Raw genomic sequence first — 24,841 nt, 5'->3', positions numbered from 1 at the left:
AATATTAAATAGTTTTTACCTGGTTTATTCTAACTTTGTCATCTTTACTTGGCTTTTTTTTCCTTTGCTGTGTTGAGTGATTTTAAAATGTCATTTAGACCTCATACTTTTTAATATTAGACCCCACTAATAATTCACTTGACATAGAAAAGTGTTGACATAGCTTGTGTTGAATTTAAAAAAGCAAATACTGTGGAATCTCCCTAAAAAACATGAACATCAAACTGAAAATATTTTATTCTGTCTCTTTGCCAAGCATCTTCATTATGCACGCATATAGGAAAAGGAGAAAAATGTAAGATGACAGATATTTAAGATTTATGGAGCTGAAAAGAGGGAACTGTCTAAAGGCTTTGACAGAGTAAGCATATTGGTACCAGAAGATCAGGCCATCCATTGACTTTCAGGCAGGCATATGGCCAGCAGTGTGGGCCCTCAGGAGTACTGACATGATGGACTGTTAAAGCCTAGTGACTTAGCAGAGAGCTTCGCTAGGTAGTAAATGCCTCACTCTCTGCCTGCATCCTGTGGGGTTGTTTTGCTCAATCTGAAAATGTCTGAGAGGCTGAGCATGTGATTAACACTGATGCTATCACAGGCTAGGTTTCCACTATACACTACAGAGCTTTTCTTGTCAGATATTTGAATTACCAATCCTGGAGTCCCTGCTAATTTTCAATACCCAATTACTTTCCTGGCCTCCCCCCCACCATGGTTCCCAGATTGCCTAGAGTGTTATGAAGAGAAATGAGGACACAAGAAGTAGGATGCTAGAGATGATCATCTACTGAGAGGTGTATCCTGACTCCAAGGCATTTAATACCTACAAACAACTGGCAACATGACTCACTTGTACATCAAGAGCAAAACATCCAGTGACTTTTGAATGTCGTGATCAAAGGGAGTCAGTACAGAACAAAGACCTAGTGACATGAAAACAACCTAACCAGCACATCGTTGTATTACATCACTGGCTTCAGATGTGCTGCTTGAGCTGGGCCCACTTCCCCAACAGTCCTCCTCAGCAAGAACTAACCTCAGGATGTGTTCTGCATTTTTCTAAGGCTTTCCCATATATAATATTAGGACTGGATGAAGAAAAAAGTTCTTTGAAAATTGTGTATAACAAACCACCTGAAAATCAAAGAAAAAAGATGATGAAGCAAAGCAACACGACAAAAGGTACGTCAAAAAGATATTCAGGGGTGTTGTACTTGCAGGGTTTTGCAACCTGTAACGCTGATTCCGAAGAGCACTACTATTAAGTAGGTGAAATCTCTTCCAGCTTCTTTCACTGCAAAGAGAAAAATGTCAATAGGTTACAAGTGTGTTCACTGTAACCTGACCCTTTGAGGCTTCAGCCATTCCTAGCAGGTGACTGGTGCAGTCAGGGTAATAAAGCATTCTCAGCAGCTGACTGCAAATGTCCCTGTGCACCAGAGCTGCAGCAGAATTTCTCATCTCAATGCTAAACAGACCCAGCATTGTTTACCTAAGATAAGAAGAGAGTGGGTGTGTTCAGGCTGGCATGACTGTATATAGCACCTAGCAATCTCTGTATTTCTTGCATTTAATGTTATAATTGTACTACTGCTTCCTTTCTAACAGTAGAAAAACCTGTATCAGTCCTCAAAGTAAGAACTGGTGAGGCAACATGGACACAGGTCTATCCTGCCCAGAATGAGTGTAGACTCAGTCAAAGGACAAGGGATCAAAATGGCATCAACTCTTAACAGTAGTCTTCCTAAATGCATCCTCTGGGCCGTCACTGATTGGTACATAAAATATGAGAACCAAACTCGGAATTAGAATATAATTGGTCAGGAAGATTTATGAAACAAATGAACTTACAAAATGAAGAGTCTATGAAGACTGTCCTTAGTTTTTCCAAACTAATAAAAGATGTACATATAGATTAAGGAGAAATTCTGGGAGCTAAGGAAATTCAATCAAGTTATGGGAGAATATATATGTATACATATTACATACACATATGCATGTATATGCAATATCACAACTACTTTTTTAAATACATATTTTTATTGAATTTTTGTTATTTTTACAATACACTTAATCATAATTAGACTCCCTCCCATATCTGCACCCCCACAGGATTTCATGTATTCTATCATAAGTTAAGGCCTATGTTGTCACTTATTGCTGTAAGTTTATATGAGTAAGTTCCCAGAAGCCTGGAAAACTCTTGTTTCCCTGTACTCATTCACTACACCTGGCTCTTACAATCTTTCTGCCCCCACTTCTGCCATGGTCTTTGGCCCTGCGTGCATGAGGTTTAACATAGGAGTCCTATCCAGGGACACACACTCTGCAGTCTCTTATTTTCTACATTTTAGCCCAACTGTACTTTTTCACGGATATTGAGAAATATCTTACCTTTCTGGTATCATACTTATAGGTTAATCTATTCACCACATTAGGAACCCAGACTTCTTAAATTTAAACTGTAACAATTTATTTTTCCAGGAAATCAAAATTTTAATGGGTGTTATTATTTTCTCCACTTAAAAAAATCTGTATGACAACCTATTACTTTTATAAAACTACTTATTTAAAAGTAACTTTACCACAACATATTCTAGGTTTTCAGTACAGCTTCCTAACTTAAACCATGATTCAGGGGGCTAGAGAGATGGCTCAGCAGTTAAGAGCACTGAATGCTCTTGCAGAGGACCTGGGTTTGATTTCCAGCATCAACAGGGCAGCTAACAACCATCTGTAACTCCACTTCCAGGGAATCTCATGCCCTCTTCTGACCTCCACAGGTACTACATGACATGGGTGAACTTGCATACATGCAGGCAATATACTCATACACATAAAATAAAAATAATAAATAAAAAATATTTTTAAAAATGTGATTCAGGTGCTGGAGAGATAGTTCGGTGGTTAAGAATGCTTTGCTTGCTGTTCTTGCAGAAGACCAGGATTCAGTTTCCAGCACCCATGTCAGGAAGCTCAAAACTGTGATCTACTGCCCTCTTCTGGCCTCTAGAGACAGCTACACACACACACACACACACACACACACACACACACACACACACATACACACCCCTTAAAAAAGAAAAAATGTTATTCAAATAATATCAAGATTATATCTGCTAAAATCTGTGTAATTCATGGTCACCGATCTAAACAATAACTGTCCCCACAAATCCAATCTTGCCAGGCTAAGAAGCTGAGTGGCCTGCAGTGACAACACCTACTCCACTGTCCATGTCATGAGGTACATCAGTAGACTCTAACTGTGCACCAAGCCCTGTTGACAGCACAGTAACCAGACTAACACATAGCCATATTTGTTCCCCAGACTCCCAATTGTTCCTGCTAACCCTCACTACTGATGTTATCTAATGTGTAAAGTTGTTAATATTACACACACCTGTAAGTACTGAACTGTGGCTGTCCTCACTCTTCTGATCTTTCTGACCTAATATTTTCATAGGAAACACTCATGCCTTGTGCTCCTGCAGTCCTCTGCCTCTCCTGTTGTGGGTGCTATGCTGTGTTGTTGAGTGCTCCATTCCTGAAACAGGAAACACTGGCATCTGCAGTCTGCAGCTGAGTTCCTCTGGGCCCTGTGCCCACCCACATTTAGATCTCCTAGGGACTGGCTGAGGCCCCTCCTGCACATGTACATCAGCTCTGCCTTCTGCGCAATCCTGTTTCCTTCATTTCTCAACATGTAATCAGAGAGCACTGCTCACACGCCTCATCATACAAATTGTATTGTGCCTGCTTGCCTGGGAACACTTATAATGAATGCTACTGGGCATTGTCCCATGAGGCAACACTGAATTAGTTTTCAAGCTGGACAACTGGCCCTCACTTGTAAAGAAGAAGACTCTGTCTCTGTTGGCAGATGAAGCACTGATAGACCCCAGTGTGCAAATGCAGCAGCCCTCATCCATGATGATAATCTGGCATGGAAGAGGAGAATGCACTGGTTGGAATTATTTCAAGGAACTTTAAAAGGAACAGGTAATTTTAAGGACTTAGGTGAGGAGACACACTGGGAAAGGCAGGAGCCTCTCTGGCATCCCAGTGAGAGACTCTGGTGTTGCAACCAGAGGCAGAAAATAATGACAGGACCAGGACAGAAGAACAGTAGCGGTCAGTACTTCAAGTGCATTAGGTCTCTTCTGCCAGGGCCAGGCCCTGATTTGAAAAAAAAAAAGGGGGGGGCGGAATCTGAAGCCTGGTATAAGGCTGTTGGGGTCAATGCTCTAAAAAGTCTGGAATCTGGGGCTGGAGCAATGGTTCAGCAGTTAAGAGTCCTGGCTGCTCTTGCAGAGGACTGGGGTTCAGTTCCCACCATCAACATGGTGGCTAACAACTGACCATTAACTCTAGTTCCAGGGATCCGAAGCCCTCTTCTGGCCTCTGTGGGCATTGCATGACATGGGTGCACTTACATCTGTGCAGGCAAAACACTCATACACATTAAAAAAAACCAAAGTCTAGACTCTTCAGACTCTCGTGAGCCCTCTAGGCCTGAAGTAGTGTTTTATTCCCTTCAGTTAAAGGCTAGTATATTCTCCTTTAAGACTAGCTAGATGGAGGGTTCTGCCTACCAAGACACATGCTCCCCTGAGGAAGCCCTGCCACCTCCCCTCCTGGCCAAGATACAACACAGTGGGTGTGAAATGGGTGGAAATGGCCACATACTGAAGGAGCTGGAAGAGCACAGGGGCATGCTCTTGTGCTAAGCAATTTTTAAAATATTTATTTTTATTTTAATGTATGAATGTATTGCTTGCATGTGTGTATGTAAGTGCACCCACATCATGCAGTGCTCACAGAGGTCAGAAGAGGGTGTTGGACACCCTGGAACTGGAGTTAAGGACCATTGTTACCCACCATGTGGATGCTGGGAATTGGACCCAGGTCTTCTGTAAGAGCAGCCAGTGCTCTTAACCACTGAGCCAGCTCTCCAGCCCATGTGATGAACAATTTAACTGATCATGGCTAGGCCTCTTCTTGGAAACTTGGAGACACTGATGGTCCATATTAATTATAGTGAAAATTAGCAGAGTCTGACAAACAATCAAAGAAAGGCTTGTTAGACTGACAATGGGCATGCTGAAACGGACATATGATAGAAAGCCCCAAATCCACTAGCTGCCTTGTTCTGTAGGACAGGCTGGAGGTCTCTGTTAAGCAAAGTGATAAGGACACCATAGAGATAACATAATCAGTCATAACCTGATAGAGCAAGATTTGCTCACAGTTGGGGATGAAATAATCATGAAATACACACCAGGCTACTGCAACTGTCACAAATGGCAAGGCTGGAGTGGCAACTAGAGGTATCTAATCTGTAGCAGAGATTATTCTAGAATGTGGTGTCCTCAAGGACAAGACTCATGAGCAGCTGACAAAGAAAGTGCTTAATGATATAACCATGAGAAATGAATTGTGGATGATTAGGAGAATGAAATTCACTGCTGTAATTACAGTCATGATCTCTGCCTCACTGGTCTTGAACAAGTTTTCAGACTTGGAAGCCAGTTTTTTGAAGGAATGGCTTCTGGGGTTTAAGAGCAAGTGTATAGAATCCCCTGATCTTTATCAAAGGGAACTATAGCTATAAACCTGAGTACAGTCTGTATTGACAATGATACTCTCATCTGTTAGCATACAGGGCCATGCAACAAAGAGTTACTTGGAAAAGGTTCACATTGGGATCCATAGAATTTTCTGGTAAGTCAAGTGCCTGACTTCAAAACGCATAACCAGAACAGACACACTCAGTAATTGGCAATGATTAGTTTAGTTCTTTAGAGGCAGTAAGAGTTATCATAGTAATAAAAGTTGAATGGAGGTGTCTAAAATTGTCCTCACTGACAAAGATAGTAATTCAAAAGCAGTATTACATCTAACGGGGAATAGCAGAGACAGTATGATTCTTAAAAAATACAGTGGTGGTGGCATCTATCATTCTCATGAGATTCATCAGTTTTCTCTTTCAGAAACCAGATGGAGGCTATGGATCTCTACATAGTGGAATACTATACACTCAACTACCTGGTACTCCCAGTACAGATGCAATGTGAGATACTGGAACTTTATGGGAGCATATTAATACAGATTTCTGGCCTTGGCCATGGATCTGAAAGGTATCTTTTCTTTCTGTATCAACAGGAACAGTAGTCTGTAGTAACATGCAGGCAGTATATATCTGTGGTTTTGCTCAGGATTTGCTGATTCCCCCACATCTGGCACATTTGGATCTGGGCTGTTCCATACGGTAATAGCTATTTGTAGTCATTTCATTATAAATTCAAATGAAATAAATTCAGTTCCTTGCTGTATTAGTCACATTTTAGGTGATAAGCAGTCACATGTAGCCAGTGTCTATAGGGGACAACACAGATGCAGAACATTTACACCACTGGAGTATTACTTGAATAATGGTGTTCTGAATATTTAGCAGGATACCACATCTATCTACTTATAGAGGGGACAAGAGGTGGCAGGTGTGTAGGAAAGCTTGTTAAAAATGTGTGAGGCAGATGGGTGGACAAAGACTTAGACACAAACCACATCAGTGAGACTTGCAGGGAAACACTAAGGCATGCTGTATTTCAAGCAACAAATTACTGTATTTTATACTTCCTGTTACAATGAGTGATAGGCCTCTTTGGGTCCCAGAGAGAGCATGTGCCACTCTTAGGGATATTGCTTCCATTCACTCATTGAGTAACAAGGAAGGCTGTCATCTTTGGGTGGGGTCCAGATCAAGGAAGAGCTCTGCAACAGGCCCAGCCTGCAGTGTATGGAACCCTGGAGCCAGAGACAGATGACCTGACACACATGCTATATGATACTTCACCTTTCTCTTCTGCATATGGGCGGTTCTTTGGTACGGAACTGCTATTATGACTAAAAACTTGAGTATATTTTGACACATTAATCTTACTACAAAACAATTTTTGGGGTTAAAAACTAGAAAGTATATGCATGTTTTTGAAATAATACAAATGAAATATTAACAATTGTTATCTTTGTTATGTTTTATCTATCTATGTTTATGTATGATAGATGTTTGAATTGCGCTCTTTAGCTTTTTTATACAAATTACTTGTATAATGAAGAAGTAAACAAAGAATTGTTACAATACCTGTGAAAAACATCTTTGATTTTCTTTGAAAAAATTACATTTCAGCCTGCCAGTCACAAAGGTTTTATTACTACACTTAACCATGTTTTAGGGTAAGGACTGTTTTGAATGTCTTTAATTTTGTGGTCTACAGGTTTAAATCTGGGAATAAAAAGAGTAACTCAACAGAAGTGTTTATTTAACTATGTAGCACTATTGATTACGACTTAGTAATATCTCTTCCAAATTATCTACACAATTATTATTCATTGCACACCTTACAAGTTGAGCTTTCCCTAGGCATAGTTTAACAAAGTTATACTAAATTCAAGATCAGTTTTCATATATGATTTTAAAGTTTTGAACACTGTAAACACAGGAACAGTTCTTCTAATTACTATGACCCCCCCACCCCCAATTTTTAGATGCGAACTTTTCATTTGGCAGCTTTGGTCAGGTTGGTGGCAGGACTGGTCTTTACTCAAGTATTATATACTTTTTACCTTTCTGAGACGTTGAAACAGCAGTTTCCTCTTTTTGACTTCTGCGAATGGATACTTGCTTGCTGCTGTCCTCCTTTGCTCTCTGGGGTCCTTGAGTCCAGATGGTTTTCTGGGTAAGCCTGACTACATATCTAGGCTGCACCATTTTTTTCTGCTCTTGCAGGCCCCATTTCAAAGGCTGAGTCTTTAAGCAAGCTTTAGTGAGCACAAAGTGTGGCAACAACAACCTCTTTCCGGAGAACCCATGCAGCTTCTCCGCATATTGTACAGATCGTAGAAAAGTACAAATCATGTTCACAGAAAACTGCAACTTCAGGACAACTATCAAAGCTTCGTAATAAACACACACCCAGGGTAGACACGATATGAAATCCACAGTCACATTACACAGCGTCTTAGGCGGATATCAAGTCAGGCACACCTTCTTTCTGTTTTTTTTTTTTTTACTTGAATTAAAATGCCAGGTTACCTTCCTGCTGACATTCACAACTTCCCCGCCATGTTTTCGCAAAACAGCCTGGGAAATCCTAGGCATCCTGGGAATCGCAGTTTTAGGACTTCACTCTTTACTGCATCACCATAGAAAGGAAAGCGTAATAGACTACAAATCCCACAATGCCAAGGGACCAAAATGCGCCAGCTGTTTACGTTCCCAGACGCCTCTACGTGGATCCCTGTGCATGCGCTACCTGCTATTCTGGCGACGTGAGGCGGGGCTGTTCGTGGTGGGTGTGGTTCTTCAACCTCTGAGAACAAAAAACTTGCAAAATCAGATTAGTTGCAAACTGCGTGTTCTCATGACCTTTCTAGAGAGGACTGTGTCAATTGGGAGGACCTTGAGGGTTTGCCATAATTATGGAAAATGATTTAATATCAGCATTTCCGTTTCTTCTCAAGAACAGAACTAACTATTGGAGATTAACCAGACCGCTAGAGAATCGTTCAATTGTGCACCCAAGTCAGAATGACCAGGGCTTGGGAAAGAAGTCGGCCCCAGAAGTCAGCAAGACCACGTTCACAGCGTGAAGGTGGAGGTTTCAGCGGCAAAGCCCGGTCTACGCATGCGCGAGCCCGGTCGCGCCATTGCGCACGCTCGAGGCTTCGTGCTTCTTTTCCAATCTGTCACGCTGCTACGCGGTACCGCTGGGTCCCCATGGCGACCGGACGCTGTAGGATGCTGAGGCAAAGAAGTTTTGGCCTCCACGCGCTCCGCGGGTCCTTCTCTGGCGGCAGCACGACCTGGGGCAGCTCAGGGGCGGCCGTAGGGCGCTCCGGGTTCAGGTGACGACCAGGGCTCGCGGGTGGGTCGCCCTCGTTCTTTCTGGAGTATTTTCTTTGGTCCCACCCTAGCTTGTGACTCCAGCGTCTTTAAAGCGAGAAAGATTGGAAGACTGTCAGAAGGAAATTCCTCCAGTCTTGAAACATAGGGTACCCCAGACTAGGACACAAGTAGCTACTTACCAAAGCAATACTCTGACATTCCATCCATTAATTGTTAGGCCCCATGGGAAGGCTCATAAAGGCTTCCTGTCACTGGGCACGTGTGAAGACAGGTGCAGACCACCAGCTTGCACAGGGCCAAAGTTACTCGTGCTACTGTCTTGTATCTTAGCGATTTTAGAGTGGAAATCACCGTTTATCTTTTTAATGACCTTTTAGAAGTTGAATGCATTCATCAAAACTAAGACATTTTTCTTCTGGCACACTTCTCTAAACAGGTTCCTGTGGCCATCAGGTTGGTCTGGAGGCTTGTTCTCCTGGCCAACATTTGGTACACCTCTCTGAGCCAGGCCAAGTTGCTTTCTAGACAATCACACCTTGGTACACAACTCTCTTTTAGTTGGCAGTCTTCCTACATGTGATGTGTAAGGGTCTGCAGGATTTCTGTTCTGTCCCTCACCTTCCATTTCTCTCAAGGTACCCTTGAACAGAAGGATGTTCCTCTCCTTACAGTGAGAGAAGACAATTTTAGGACTAAGTTGGAAAAAGGGCCTCCCAGAAGAATATTCCAAGAAGTACCTTACTAACCCTCTTTTATCCTAAGCTGTTTCCAGCCCTGTACCTATCACCCAGTTACATTGTTATGCAGAGGCATAATGCCAAAAGTTTACATTCCTGAGAATTTTTATTTTGCTTCTAATGCTCATTGGCTTATAAAAGTCACATGCATTTTGCTTTCTAATGAGCCAAGTGTTTTTGTAGAGACGTAAAAACAAAAAAAACAACAACAACAAAAAAACCCTGTTCCTATTACTTCAATTGCTCCCCATCTCCAGGATCCTGTGTCCTATTTCTAGGTCACAATTACCCCCACATATCCTGGTTTCAGAGACAGCTCTGTTCTTTAGTGTCATTGCAGTAGTTCTTGACTGAGTAGCCATAATGCTAGACAAAGACGTGACAAATTGGTGACAGTATTTGCCAAAAAGAAAAGACAAGTTTTTAAGTTGGAAACTTGAACTTTAAATCAATTTACCTCTATTACTAAAATTAGTCTTTATATATTACTCTGTAGGGAGACAATGAGTTTCATAAGAGTCTCTTTTTTTATTTCTTTGTGAGTTGAATGAAGTACCTGATTGATTAATTAAAGTTCCTGACATGTTTGGTGGGAACCTGCTTTTCAACCAGTGAATCAAGCTTGTGTAGAGTCTTATTGGTAAAGGAAAGTCAGCTTCTAAGAATAGAATGATTGACTGTGGTTTAAGAAAAGTGATTATTTTAATGCCTCATTGTGGGAAATTTTGTTGATTGTGTTGATTAGGAAGCAATGGTCCCCTTTTCAAACACAAAATGTTAACATGTACAATCATCACAAACTAAGAAATACAGCAGAATGCATGTTAAGTTGGACTAATTTAGACCTAGTCTGATTTGATTTACTATGCATTAACAAATATGCTTTAAAATTATTTTTATAAAAACTTTGAATGTATTTAAAGCTATGAGGCAGGAATGTACAGATATATTGACTGGTAACTTTGACTTTCTGTCTAGATCTTTTTTTGTGTGTACTTGAAAACGTTATCTAAACTAAGTGTTAGTGGATTTGACACAGAGCTACATGCAGACATGCATGTGCCTCCACTCATTGGTTAACCGGGAAGCCCATTTATACAGTGTGAAGTTTGTTTTAGGAAGAAAGGGAGATGTGCTTTTCAGTGGTGCAGAAATTAAATGGATAAATATCTTTAAGCTATGATAAAAAGGGCCCCGAAAGGGTAGAAGATGAGGATCCTGGGGGCTCCCCACCTCTGGCCTGGGGCCATAAGAGCTTTTTGTCTAGTTGGCGCTTTAGTTGTCTGTTCTATAAAATGAGAGATATCCTTTAAATGTGGAAAAACAACCCAACAAAACAGCTTTGCCATGTTTTAAAAGTTAAACACATGTTCATAATAAAATATTCATTTTCCAATTAAAATAGGATGCAATAAATTTTAAAGAATTTAATTCATTTCCCTGTACAGAGTAAGTCTTTAGATGTATTTGTAGATGACATCTGGATAAATAAACTCTATTACTTGTTCTAGTCAAATACAGGCATATCTGTTAGGTATTGGATTAGGAAAAAAATCCTTTGGTACCTGTTTCTCTTTTAAACAACTAGTGCCTGAAAAGAACTTACTTGCCTAATCATTACTTGAAACTATTTTGAGGATTCCACAATTGTTTTATCTACAGTTCTTACATGTATCATTACAAAACAGGTGACTGTTCAAGATTTTTTTTCAGCTTTAATAACCTCTGGGCAGTGAGTTAACCACCTTGGTTGAGAACTGCTTGGATTGAACTAGTGTTTGTTCCTTGAAAGCTGACTTCTGACACTGTGCTATCAGTGGACTGAAGATCCAGAGGTTCTTTTTCTGTTGTGTAAAAATTAGCACAAATACTTTGGGAGGAAATATTAAATATATTTGATAGAAATTTTCATAAGACATATGTGCTAGATAGCTTCAGTGGTCAACTTGACACACCTGGTTAGAGGGAACCTCAGCTGGGGAATTACCTTCTTTGGACTGGCCTGTCACTATCTCTGTGTTGAGTGATGTGGTAGAGCCCAGCGCACTGTAGGTAGTGCCACGCCTGGGCAGGTGGTCCTGTGTTGTATACAAAAGCAGGCTGAACATGGGCCAGAGGAGCAAGCCAGTAAGCAGCATACCTCCATGATCTGTACTCCAGGTTCCTGCCTTAACTTAACTTAATGATGGCCTGTGAGCTGTAAGCCAAATGAACCCTTTCCTTCCCAAGTTGGTTTTGGTCAGTGTTTTAATCACAACATTAGAGAAGCAAACTAAGACAACATAGATAAGATATTAAGAAAATACACTGAGGTGTGTCTGCTTAAAACTACACCAGTAAGCCTTGCAATCCTATGACTCAGATATCCTAACTACCAGTGCCTTATCTTTTCTTCTTAACATTTTCTTTGTGTCCACATGCTTCCTTTTTCTTTTAGAGGAATACAAAAATAAGTTTAATAGTAAATTATGGCCTGCTTCTTCAATTATCATATTATTAATTTAGAAGATACTTGTTGAATACTGCCTGAATGCCAGGTATATTGTGGGTACTGAAGGATAGTACTGAATAAAACTCACTTAGTGATAATAAAGAAAACAGTTGAGTAGAATGTTTAGTGTTTGATAGTGACATTTGCTAAGGAAAAACAAATAGAGACTGCATAAAGGATATGTGCTTAGGAACCAGATTAGAATTTGAGATGTCATCCAAGAATATTTCAGTGAGGTAGTATTATTTGAATAGGTGCCTAAGGAGGTGAGTAGCAAGCCATTCAGATAACCTGGAAGACAGTACAGACCTGTTCGCATTTGAGACACTCACCAGTGTAGAAATTACATTTCTAGTGACTGAGTGTTAACTCTACAGACACAGTACAGCTTAACCCATTCCTATGCTGTTTCTACTCCTCCCTCTCCCCTGTGCAAACAACTTTGAGGTGGACATTCTTGAGTATACTCTCAGGGCACATTTTCTTGACTTAAGGTTTATTTCTAGAAATGGAATTCCTGCCTTAAAAAGTATATATACTTTTTCAGGATCTTGGTTCATGCTACCAGATTTGGCTTTCTGTAAGGCACCCACCATTTTATTTGTCCTCTTTAACAGTGAAGGAGAGTGTCAGCTTCTCTGTAACATGGCAAGCAGGTGTCCTTAGCATGTTTGTCTTTACCAGTTTGCCAGATTAAAATGTATGCAACATATTAATTGCCTTTGCTCTCTTGGATAGGTCTAATAAATCTTTTAGCAAAGATTATTTTTAAATTATGTATATATGTCTGAGTGTAGGTATGTGCACATGTGTGCTGGTACCTGTGAATGCCAGAGGTCTTGGATTACCCTTGAACTAAAGTTATAAGTAAGTCACCCGATGTAGATGCTGGGTACCAAATTCTGCTCCCCTGGAAGAGCGGTATACACTCATAAACTCTGAGCCATATCTTCAGCCCTCTAGCATCTTTTAAAATTTATTTTTTTTATATGTATGAGTGTTTTGCCTGAATGTATGCAAATGTACCCATGCATGCAAAGCTCATGAAGGCCAGAAGAAGGTGTCAGATCCTCTGGAACTGGAGTTAAAAAAAAAAGTTGTTAGCTGCTGTGTGCTGGAAACCAAACCTGGGTCCTCTGCATGAGCAGCCAGTGTTCTTAGCCACTGAACCATCTCTAAGCATCTTTTGATTGAGAAAATATGCTGTAGCAAAATACTGTTAGCAGTTCTATAATGCTTTTTAGGTAAATTCATGTTTGATTAACCACAACAGTATTTATTTATGTTGAAAACAGTTGTATGTATTAGAGACCTTACTCACTTCACATTCATTGCTTAACGTATGCATGAACTCTTAGATTTCTTGGATTAAGCCTTCACACATCATTGGTATAATATAAGTCAATATAGACTAGAAGAGTAGTTAGAAATCATCTTAAATATTTTGGAATATATTCTTTACAAAATTTTTATTGTGTTAACTAGTGCCCCCCCATATTCATATTCACCCAGAACCTCAGGATATGACTTTATTTGGACATAGAGTCAGTGGAGACATAGTTGGTTAAGAGGACTTCATACTGGATTAGGGTGGGCCTAAATCCAATTTGAATTACATCCTTACTAGAAGAGACACTAGTAGACACAGCACAGAGGGAAAATGGCTGTGTGAAATGAAAGCAGAGATCAGGGTTAGGTGCCACAATCTAAGGAATCTATGGGTTCCAAGGATTGCCAGTGGTCACTACAGGATGGATTCTTCTCTGGAGTCTGCAGAGGAACCCTGTCCTCACCTTGAATTTCGACTTCTGCATATGACAGTATATTTATGTTGTAAACCCTTTAGTTTGTGGTTCAATATAAGGATAGTCCTAGGAAACTAATATAATTTGCAAATTATTCTTTACTCTTAATTACTGTTGAGGGCCAGGCCAATGGATATGAAGCATTTCTGCTTTGGAAATCTTTGTTTAAACAAAAAATTTCAGTGTAAGTACAAAAGTATAGGATTTAGTTAGAATTCTGGTTAGAGGGTGTGAAGTGACAGTCTCAAGCTTTAAAATAGACATTTCTTCTTGCCCTCTCTCCTTCCCCTGCACTCCAGAGCATAGACTGAGAGCCACTGGTCTGGCCTAACTCCAAGACATTGGTTGAAGAGTCAGATGGGACAAAAGGCACACACGGTCCCTGCTGAAGCTGGAGCACAGAGGGGTGTACTGCTAGTGTTTGTTCCATGGTATATTTGTTACCCGCCAGGCTCTGGAAAAGTTCACCTTATTCAGCCTCTCATTCTGATCTGCCAGGGTGCAGATGATAGCTGATATTTATGGAGAGCTGACCATGTACCAGCCACTCTGCTTGTTTCTAAAGAGGAGCCCTATCCAGGGAAGAGAAGCTCATTCTGCTGCTCAGAAGCTCGGGGAACGGTGCTGAGTGAGGCACATGGGAGCTCCTGGAAGATTTGGGTGCTTGCATTGTGGTGTACTCTCTTGGCAGAAGGTTGCAGGCTACATTGCTGTCTAGTAGGCTGAGGCCTTGGGCTAGGGCCCTTTCTTGCTTATGCCTTCCAATAGCAGGATGTTCCTGGAGTTGAAGGTTGTCACCTTTATGGATAATTCTGTGTGGATTTCATACTTTATACTTCAGCCCTCCCTTGAAGCTCTTAAGTATATCCCTTTTGAGTGTTAGTCCCAGTATATCTTGGGAGTTAGCCTGGTCCCCAAACTGAGAGTGGTGAACAAAGTAGAAGTGTTGGCGGAGTGAGCCAGTGGATAATGTGTACTCTGGATTTTTGTAACATTTTAAATAGCATGCAAGGTTCTAGGCGGGTCAGTAACTGATATGTGTGTGTTGTACATTGCTTAAAGAAGCAGCTTCTAGACCCTTCTAAGATAAATAGTATATCCACTAAGTGTGCTCTTGAGGGATGCCTCCTAAAAATGGGGACTGTAGACTGTATCTTCCTGGGTGTTTCAGATCTCTAATCTGATGTTGAACCTCCCTGGTTTTGTGGACTGATCCTAATAAAAACTTGTTTTAGGAACTTGGAGTAAATATAAGTATTCGTATTTAAAAAACTATAAGATGCATTATTTTATGCACCAATAAAACAGAAATATAACAATTAAAATATAATTTGTTGAATATAAGATGTTAAAATGTATGAATGTAGATACTTCTGTGTCTAACACAGTCAAAGCTATCATTGAAACTAGTCCTTTTCCTTCAAAGATCAGCAAAGTTGTAGGTTGTTGTTGATACAGATCTAGCTCACAGACAGGAGGTTCTTAAAAATCTACTGATACTGTTGTTTTTGGGTTTCTGTTAGAGAACCAAAACTGACCAGTCAGTACATTTTTCATAGTTACTTTTAACTGTCAACTTCATACAGCCTAGAATCATCTGAGAAGGGATTGACTGCCCAAATCATATTGGCCTGTGAGCATGTTTGTGGGTGATTGTCTTGATTGTTAATTGATGGAGGAAGTCCCAACCCACTGTGGGCATCACCATTTCCTGGGTATTGGTCCTGCTCTGTCTAAAAGAGCTAGCTAAGCATGAGCCTGTGAAGGAGTCAGCAAGTAGAATTCCTCTGTTTTCTGCTTTAGGCTCCACTTGAGTTCCTGCCCCATCCTCCCTCAACGATGGACTGTAACCTGTAAGCTGAAATAAACCCTTTGCTCCCCTAAGCTGCTTTTGGTCAGAATGTTTTATCACAGCAACAGAATGAAACTAGAACATGTTTATCATTGTTTTTTTTTTTGTTTGTTTCCTCTGAGTATATTTTGGAGCATCCCATTGACGGGCTGACAGCTTTTAATAAGAACATGTATTAAACTCTAAAGTCTAGGCTTCAGGTTTATTTGTCCACCACAAACATGGTTTACATCCCCCTCCTTCCTTTTCCATTTGTTCTTCTCCTTCTTTCCCCTTTCCCTCCATCCCTTGCTTTCTTTCAGAGATGAAGTTTCAGAGTGAGTATTCTTTGAAGTTAATGGAACCTTTAGAATTTTGTAAAGGGGACTAGGTAATTCACCTCATTTGGTAATTATGTAATTTGAATTTGCTACTTTTACTTTCAGAAAGAATACTGGTGTTAAACTTACTGGAGGTTCATCTGCTCTGAGGCAATATACCAGACATGGCCAGCACAATGGGAGAACCTCCTCTATCTGTTTTGTGTTCCTGGACAGGTGAGTAGCAGAAGTAGCTTGCTACTCTTTGGGGTGGGGGTTGGCGGAGGGGCTGTATGCTTGGGGCTTTTAGAGAAAATTACAGTGCTGCATATGCCAAGTTGCTATTTTGAGATTTCTAAGAATAGGATTGTGTAGGAAGAATGTACAACATGGAGAGCTTGATATGAGTCATGAGCCTGTCACCATTATACTTATTAGACTAGTTTTATGAAACTAAGCTTCTAAAAGTGACAAGTACATTGAATTTTCCTTTTATTAAATTGTTCTTCTGAATTTCTCACTTCTCAGTAGATGAAGATCCATGGAAAGTCTAAAGAAAATCAAATGTTTCTTCTGGAGGTGTGGGAGATCTTAAAATGGAGAGGGTTAGTAAGGTACTTCTTGGAAGATTCTTCTGGGAGGCCCTTTTTCCAACTCAGTCCTAAAATTGTCTTCTCTCACTGTAAGGAGAGGAATATCATTTTGTTCAAGGGCACCTTGAAAGAAATGGAAGGTGAACCTCGGGACAGAACAGAGCTCTGTACTGTGACCCTTGGCACCAAAATCCATAGAATCTTTTTTAAAAAATCATGTGAACTGATGCTGAGATGCCTGTCAATAACATTTATGGGGCACCGTCTCCATGCTAAGCATTATGGTAGAGCCCTGAAAACTTGGTATTATCATGGAGAGACATTTTATGCTGAGGAAACAAAGCCAGTAGAGCCTGTGTACTACAAAATTGTGTGTGGCAAAATTGTGATTGAAACATAAGTTGCTTACTTTAAAGTTGTAAACATTTAATATGTCAGTCATTCAGGTAACTGTCCATAGCATGTTTTTACACAGAAAAGTCAAGAGATACTTAATTAAGGGCATTGATTTAAGTTTAAAACCCTTTACTCTGGAAATAGAATCAGTCATACACTAATCTCATATTTGAGGACCTACTCTGTGTTAGATGCTGTGCTTGGTGTTAAGAGACACAGTGAGCTCTTTGGTATTTTTTTCTTGAAGCTGATGGCCTAGTGGAAGAGCTAGGTTTTAAAAAAATAAATAATTGCAAATTGGGGTACATGCTGTCAAGAAAACAAATGGGTTTCATACTGTAAAATAATGAAGTTGGATGGTAAGAAAAGTCTTCCTTGAGGAGGTAACATTGAAAATGAAACCTGAAAATTGAGATTAAAGAGCCTGGAGATGAGTGCACCACAGCAAGAACCCAGAGATGCGGCAGAGGCAGGCAGTGCTAAGGTGCTGCAGGAGAGCTCCTGGGAGGCCAGTGTGATAGGAAAAGAAAGGATAGGCTCCCATGGTTTGGGGCTGCTAGGCTTAACAGTAGTGGTTGGTTACCTGCTGCTGAGAGGGCCAGACAACAGAGAACTAGGGAAGCTGGGAGTGGCCTCAAACAATTGTTTTACGCTAGTGAAAGGAAAGGAGCCAGTTACTTATTAAAAATAATTTTTTGGGTACTTTTTATTTCCCATTGAAATATAAGAAACAGAAAGGGGGAGGCATGCACTTGGAGAGGCATGCACTTGGAGGCAGCAAGTAGAGATTTGGGTTCTTTTGTTCTCTCCCAAAAGCTCTGCAGTCAGAAGGATTGAAAAGATTGAATAGCAGGGTAAAGCTTGGGATAGCAGTAGGGGTTTATCAAGGGATGAGTATTAGGATGAGATAGTTTGGTTACTGTTCAAAGGCTGATGTGATGATGAAGAAGAACAAGGCCTGAATGGAAGGCTAATGGTCTTGAGGACACAGGTGGGGACTGGACAGCACAGGTGATTTGATAGGAAGTGAGAGTTCTTTGTAGGAATGGAGTGGAAGCAGGAGTGGGGACTATGAATACAAGAGGATTGGAGTGGATCCACTGTGTGAAATAGGGACAAGGACCTGTTCATTGTTGAAGCCCCATAGTTCTGAAAATGAACATGTAGAAATTAGCTCAAAGTTTCTCAGAGAAGCCCACTGTTAAAGAAGATTTCCTTCTTCCACACTTTGAACTTAAAAATATATATATTGAGCTTTTGTACATTTCATACAATAGTTCTTAATCAAATTTAGATCCCTGTCCCTCAACCATGCATTCCCCCCACCCCCACCGTTTGGAATCCATGTATTCCGCCATACATGTTAAGTCCTAGCCAGTCAAGCATTTGAACACCTATCTAGATCATAAGGTCTACTCTCCCTCACCTGGTAGTAATCAGTCTTCAACAGTTTCCAGACTAGGGCTGGCCTGCCACCCATTTCCCTCACTCCTCTCAGGGCCCTTGTCTGATTGAATTGGCATGGGTCTTGTGCTCGATGCCACCATTGCCACAGGTTCATAAGTGCAAGCTTCCAGTGACCTGAAAGCCTCTGTTGCCCTGTGTTCATGGACCAACCCTGGCTTTTATCTGCCCCGTCTTCTGCAGTGGTCCCTGAGCTGTGAGTGGATGAGGTTCCCTATAGGAGTCTATCCAGGGGCACACGCTCTGCAGTCTCTTATTCTTTAAAACTTAGCCAGTTTTAGCCTTCTATGTGCATCACATTCTGTTGTATAAGGAAGCTTGACTAGTGAGAGTTGAGGGATACACTGGTTTTCTCTCTGCCCCCTGTTCCACTATGTTCCGTGAGTCTTAGGTGTAGAGGGTCAACTGGAGATATGTCACCTAGGACTGGGTATCTCTCAGACATATATTCTCTGTGTGTGACCAGCTGTGGAACTCTGCAGTAGCCTCCATCTGTTGCAAATAGAAGCTTCTTTGATGAATGATACACAGTATATTTGTCTGTAGATATAAGGGTTCATATTTAGCACATGGTAAGAAATTTCATTTGACTAGAGATATGACAGAGATGGGATTTTCTCTAGGATCTGTGACCTCTCCAGCCATGTGTATCTGGAGTTCACTCCCATTGAGAGGGCTTTAAGTCCAATTAGAGAGCTGTTGATTACCCACCCCTCCAGATAACAGTACCACTAGTGTACCAGTAGAGGTAGTTTGCTGTGCCAGTCGTTATGGTTATTAGGCTTTAGGGCTGGGTTGGACCATTGATTGATTTTCTCCTTTAGCGGCTTGCATAGTATCCTTTAGAGCTGTGAGAGTTAAACTTCAGGTAGATGTTCCTGATCCACTGCTCTAAGTCCTCTGTCCGAAGTATGTCCTGTCGTCAGCAGTAGGGTCTTATCTCCTGGTTCTTGGAGATACCAAGAGCTCTGGCAATAGCCTGTGTTATTTTGGGAATCTCTTGGACTACTCTGACCAACCACTGTAAGGGAGGTCTCTTCTGTCTGGCACTGTGTTCCTTGCCATACATCTCTAGTTATACATATGCACTAAATATTCAGACACTGTATGCACATTTCTCAGGGGGTTCCTGAGCCAACACATTTCCCTCTAGCTTCCCTAGCCCCCCAAGATCCATTCATCTCTCCTCTTTCTTCCCCCATCTGACCTCTCTCTTTCCTCCTCAGTCCAAGTGTCTCCATTATCCCTCCCCTCCCCTAAATAACACTTGTTTCCTGCCACCCTCCCTGTCATGGCTTCCTTCCTTCCCCACCATGGCCCCCTGCATGTCTCTCCTTCCCTCCCAGCTGAACATTATCCCCCACCCCCCCAACATCCATTCCCTAACTCCCTCTTTTGGGCTCTTTCTTTTTCTTTTCCTCCATCAGACTGGCCACACTGAACTTTTCTGCCCTTTCTCTCATTTCTTCTTTTCTTTTCTTTCTCCATCATCTCCATTCCAAAGATTATGTGAAGCTATAGATAGGAAATAATTAGACTCCAACAGAAATTAACCCAGTATGGGTATAAACATTGATTGTTCCAACTTGGAAGTAACCTTATTGAATGGTAAATAAGAATGCATTATTCAGGTCTTGTGTGGGTAACCACTGCTCCTGTGAGTACATGTGTGCAACTGCCATGTCATGGCCAGAGGACAGCATTTCATACAACTCCTCTCCATCCTTTGGCTCTTCCATTCTTTCTGCCCTCTCTTCCATGAAGTTCCCTGAACCTTGGTGTGTTTGAGGGTGTTGATATAGATGTCGCATCTATGGTTGAGTATGCACAGTCACTTATTTATTGCACTTTGAACAGTGAGAGGTGGATATGATAAAGATACATTGTAAACATGTATGAAATTTTCAGAGTAAATTAAATTAAAAAGGAATGAATTAGTCTTAGCTATTTCAACTAGAAAATAGAGGCTTTCTCCTTGTGCCAGAAGTAGAAAGAAAGGACTCTACCTTTTAATATTAATCTGGTAGATAGGAAGTTGGAAACCTATTTTTCTAGTTTGCCTTCTGTTTTGTGATAAAATACTGACCAAAACCGTCTTGGAGAGGAAAGGGTTTATTTGGCTTACACGTCCTGATCACAGTTCATCTTTGAGGGAAGCCAGGGCAGGAGCTCAAGCAGGAACCTGGAGGTAGGAACTGAAGCATAGACCATGGAAGAATGCTGTTTGCTGGTTTGCTTCCCTGGCTTGTGCTCAGCCTGCTTTCTTATACAACCCAGGACCATCTGCCCAGACAATCAAGGATATTGATGAACAGATATGGCCACAGGGCAATCTCATAGAGGCCATGCCTCAGTTGAGGTTCCCTTTTCCCATGTGTGTCAAGTTGACAACTGAAGCTATCCAGCACACCTTTCTACTGCCTGATTTGAATTGATTTTTTTCAGTTAAATTATTTTTTAAAAAATATTTTATAATTTTTAAAAATTTTATTTGTACGAGTATATGTAAGTACATCCATGTCATGTCATGTACCATGAAATGAGTGCCCTCAGAGGTCAGAAGAGAGTGTTAGATTCCTTGGAACTGGAGTTATGGATAGTTGGTAGCTGCCATGTGAGTGCCGGGATTTGAACCTGGGTCCTCTGCAAGAGCAGCCAGTGCTCTAAATCATTCAGCCATCTCTCCAGACCCTGTTCAGTTTAATTCTTACAGTTACTCTGTTACTCTATACTCTTCTGAAATGTCTGTACTCTTAACTCTAACAGTAATTTAAAAAATAATAGGTATAAACTTTTTTTTTCACATGACAGGTAGCTTTTATTTCAGAATACAGTGTCCACAGGTGATGACCTAGGGTGGGAGATGAAGGTAGGGGGAGGAGGGGGCAACTCCAGTGTCAGACTACACATCAGGGTATCAGGTGTCGGGGGGGGCACCAGCAAGGGAGACAGGAGGTAAAAATAATCTCTGCCAGCTGACCCTCAGCACTGTGTCCCAGGCTGGGCCCTGGGCTCAGGTCCAGGAGCAATTCTGGGGCCTGAGAGAGTCACATTCCCTGGAAGAAGGTCCTTTCCCGGAGATATAAACTTTTTATAAAACAGTTTATGAAAATGCATATAGTGGATAATCCAAATGGTGACAAAAACATATTTTTTTACAGCTTTGAAAAAATGAGACCATGTCTAATTGAAGGTGTCTAACTAGCCTGATTCTGAATGTAAAGGATTTCATGGGAGGTGGGGAGGATTTAAGTGAGGCAAGACTGCATGTTCAGTCTCTGCAAAAGTCTTGCAGAAGCCTTAAGCAGTGGTAGACTTATACAGTGACATATATAAAATATGTGAGGGATAACAAATTTTCTCTGGGGGGCCTTTTTATAATAGTTTCAGAACTTTGAGACTATTTCCTTATGAAACTTTGATCACCCACTTCTCATCATAAATAAAATTAATCATTAAAGTGATAGGTGGAGACCATGGATAAGTTGTTTCATGTTGGACAAAGAGTATTTTCTTTAATGCTTTATCCCTGCATCTTCCTGCTCCAAATCTTGGTTACAATCTGTAGCTCCATGTTGATTTGTTCAATCAAATGCTGATAAACATGCTTGGAGGCCCATTCCTGACTTACTTAATAATGCTCATAGAATTTCAGATTCTTGTGGTGTGTATAGAATTCTGAAGTTGTGAAAATGGATTCTTAAGAATACATCACAGCATCTCTAAGTCATATAAATGAAACCCTTCAGAAAACACTTGAAACTCTTTGGAAAATACTATGAGGCCAGATGTCTTTTTGAACCTGGGAGGAAGCAGTGTCCTACAGTGAGGAAGTTTAGCAGGAAGGTGAATGAGACGGTGTGAATACAGGTTAGCTGTGACACAAAGTTAATGCTTCCAGTTCTACTTAACATTTCTGTGAGTAGGAGAGATTCTATATTTCCCTTATTACTGGTATAATGTATTCTCTGTCCCTTATTTACCTGTATCTTTGTAGAGGATAGCACACACTCTTGAGAGAAGCAATGAAGTACTGCCTGTTGATTTGGTTTATGAGCCTGATTGATTACAAAGTCAGGTCTCCATGCCCTGTGCTCATCTTTATTGGTCCATGCCACGAGAACTGTACTAACTAGAAAATTGTAATTGAGAAAATAATTAAAGATGTGAGAGCAGTTTGCCTCTTAAACAGGAGTGTGCTTGTTGCCTCCTGTTTAGATATAGACAGCTAGATGTATTCTGGATAACTTGTAGATTCAGCACTGGTCCACTTGTCTGATTTTTTTTCCCTTCTCTCTCAGAATGCCCTCAGAAATCTTGTTGAAGATTTTTTCCTACTTGGATGCTGTGAGTCTGCTATGTACTGGATGTGTGAGCAGGCGCTTTTATCAATTGGCCAATGACAAGTAAGAGTACACCATGTCTGTCTGTTAGGCTGTGATGAAAGCTTGATAGAAGTCATGAAAATTAGTAAGAGCTGTAAACCATTTCTAAAAACTTAACTGAATTAATTTCATTGCTCTTTTCAGACAGTAATATGTCTAAAGCTGTATGTAGTTATAGGATATTTTCAGACATTTTCGTTTATGCATGGAAGGTAAGGACTATTCTTTGTGTGTACTGTTCTTTACATGCTATTGTTGCAGCTGTAGAATGAAGCTTTGATCTGTGAGGGGTCCTGGTTGGCTCACTCAGGGCTTGATAGACCCATCCATTCACAGAGCCATGTGCTTGCAACCCTGGGTTCCCAGATCCTTTGTTTTCTCTGCCAGTGGTCAAGCTGATCATAGAAAAAGAAGCAGGAGGGACCATGTTAAATTGACTTAGCTCCTCTTCCCAAATCTGCCTATCTAATACACTTGATGTTTAAGGACTGAAGAAGGAGAGGAGCAAGACCCAGTGGATCGAGACTTTATCCTTGAAACTGAGAAACTTCCTCTCCTAGGCTTTCAAATCATCTATGAATAAAGAGAAGTCACTGATTCATTTTGTCATTATGAGTTTGGCCTGCACTCCAGAATTTCATCCTGTGTAGACAGAAATTATCCCCTAACATCTATTGATCATTTTATGTTCACAACTGAACATATTGGCTCTTTAGGGTTTTCTCTTACTCAGTATCAAAAGATCATGCAAATGTAATTTCTGAATAGAAACCACACGTTGCTAGGAAACCTAGAAAGATAAGGAATACATGTTTGTAGTGGTGGCTTGGTTTAAAAGGAAAAGAGGTGGAGAGTGACAGATATATCAGATACTCTGGAGGCAAGGAAGGCATGAAACCTTGGGGTACTGTGACTTTCAGATACTAATCCATGAAAGACTGTCAAAATAAGCTAGGAGAATTTAAAATGTTGGATTCCTAGCCTGCATTTATGAAGGTTGTAATTCAGTGCTTTGGAATCCATATTTTAAAGTTTTCTTTAGATCATATTAATAGACTCTGAAATAACTAATCTAATGGATCTTTGATATTATGTGTTTGCCTTTTAAGTATAAAATTCATGACTTCTCAGATTGGATCAAGGCTGTTCTCAGCTGTTCTCACACTCCAAAGGGGACATGTTCTGTTCTGTGGTTGGGAAGGGTGGCCCTTGTCTTTTAATTTAAAAAGAGGTTTCATATGTGAGAGAGCTTATGTCTGTGTCTGTATATATGCATCAAGGAGGAAAATAGTTATGATGTTCTTAACAATTCTAGAATGAATGTAGATGATTTTTTTGTGTCTTATAAAAGTTGTGTGTGTGTGTGTGTGTGTGTGTGTGTGTTCTTGTATGTAGCTGCATCATGTATTTGTTGAGAAGATTAAATAAGTTGGTGTTGATGTATATGAATTGCTTAAATAACAGAACGTGTGCTCAAAAAATTTAGCTGTTGGGGTTGGAGAGATGGCTCAGTGGTTATGTACTGCTCTTGCAGAGGACCCAAGTTCCCAGCACCCACACTAGGTAGCTCATAATTGCCCTTAACCACAGCTCTAGGGTACTGGAAGCCTTCTTCTGATTTCTGAGAGTACCTGCAGACACATGCCACACACACATAAATCAAAAACTAAAATTAAAAAAAAAAACTGTTGCTGTTATCTTTTAATGACCTTCATTGTTTTTTTTTCAACAAGGCTATCTTTTTTAAAAAAATTATTTAATAACCACATACTTAGAAGAAGCATTTCATTACAACAGCATTGACATATTCAATAACAATTTCCAGAGCTAAGATGTATCTCTTTCAAAATTGGCTGTAAATTTTTAGGCTTACAGTTGAATCAATACAGCTATACAATATTGTACTCAATA

At 40.6% G+C, this 24,841-nt stretch overlaps 2 protein-coding genes across 7 annotated transcripts in view; one reads left to right on the top strand and one right to left on the bottom strand.

Moving 5' to 3' along the window:
- Timm21 (translocase of inner mitochondrial membrane 21) overlaps window positions 1–8,174 on the bottom strand; it is a 9,829-nt gene extending 1,655 nt beyond the window's left edge. Inside the window, exons 1-3 of one of the 3 annotated variants that reach the window (XM_008850665.3) lie at window positions 7,627–8,174; window positions 1,232–1,294; window positions 1,037–1,134 (exon numbers count right to left, since the gene is read on the bottom strand). In XM_008850665.3, coding sequence (XP_008848887.1) covers window positions 1,037–1,134; window positions 1,232–1,294; window positions 7,627–7,918 — 453 coding nt within the window. In that variant the 5' untranslated portion in view covers window positions 7,919–8,174. The remainder of the gene's footprint in view (window positions 1–1,036; window positions 1,135–1,231; window positions 1,295–7,626) is intronic. The other 2 variants (XM_008850666.3, XM_008850664.3) reach the window with 2 other exon arrangements.
- Window positions 8,175–8,333: 159 nt separating this feature from the next.
- The window catches only part of Fbxo15 (F-box protein 15), a 119,487-nt gene continuing 102,979 nt past the window's right edge, over window positions 8,334–24,841 (top strand). For 3 of the 4 annotated variants that reach the window (XR_003846699.1, XR_003846698.1, XM_008850663.3), the window contains exons 1-3: window positions 8,359–8,907; window positions 16,219–16,329; window positions 22,847–22,951. Coding sequence is in view for 2 of the 4 variants with exons in the window: in XM_008850663.3 (XP_008848885.2) it covers window positions 8,591–8,907; window positions 16,219–16,329; window positions 22,847–22,951 (533 nt within the window). In the remaining 2 variants the exon portion in view is untranslated. The other variant, XM_008850662.3, reaches the window with a different exon arrangement.

The sequence above is a fragment of the Nannospalax galili genome, unplaced genomic scaffold (genome assembly GCF_000622305.1).
Source record: "Nannospalax galili isolate Female #2095 unplaced genomic scaffold, S.galili_v1.0 scaffold243, whole genome shotgun sequence".
Taxonomy (NCBI): Eukaryota; Metazoa; Chordata; class Mammalia; order Rodentia; family Spalacidae; genus Nannospalax; species Nannospalax galili.
Note: the sequence above shows the minus strand (reverse complement) of the source record. Positions and strands in the feature narration are given on the sequence as shown.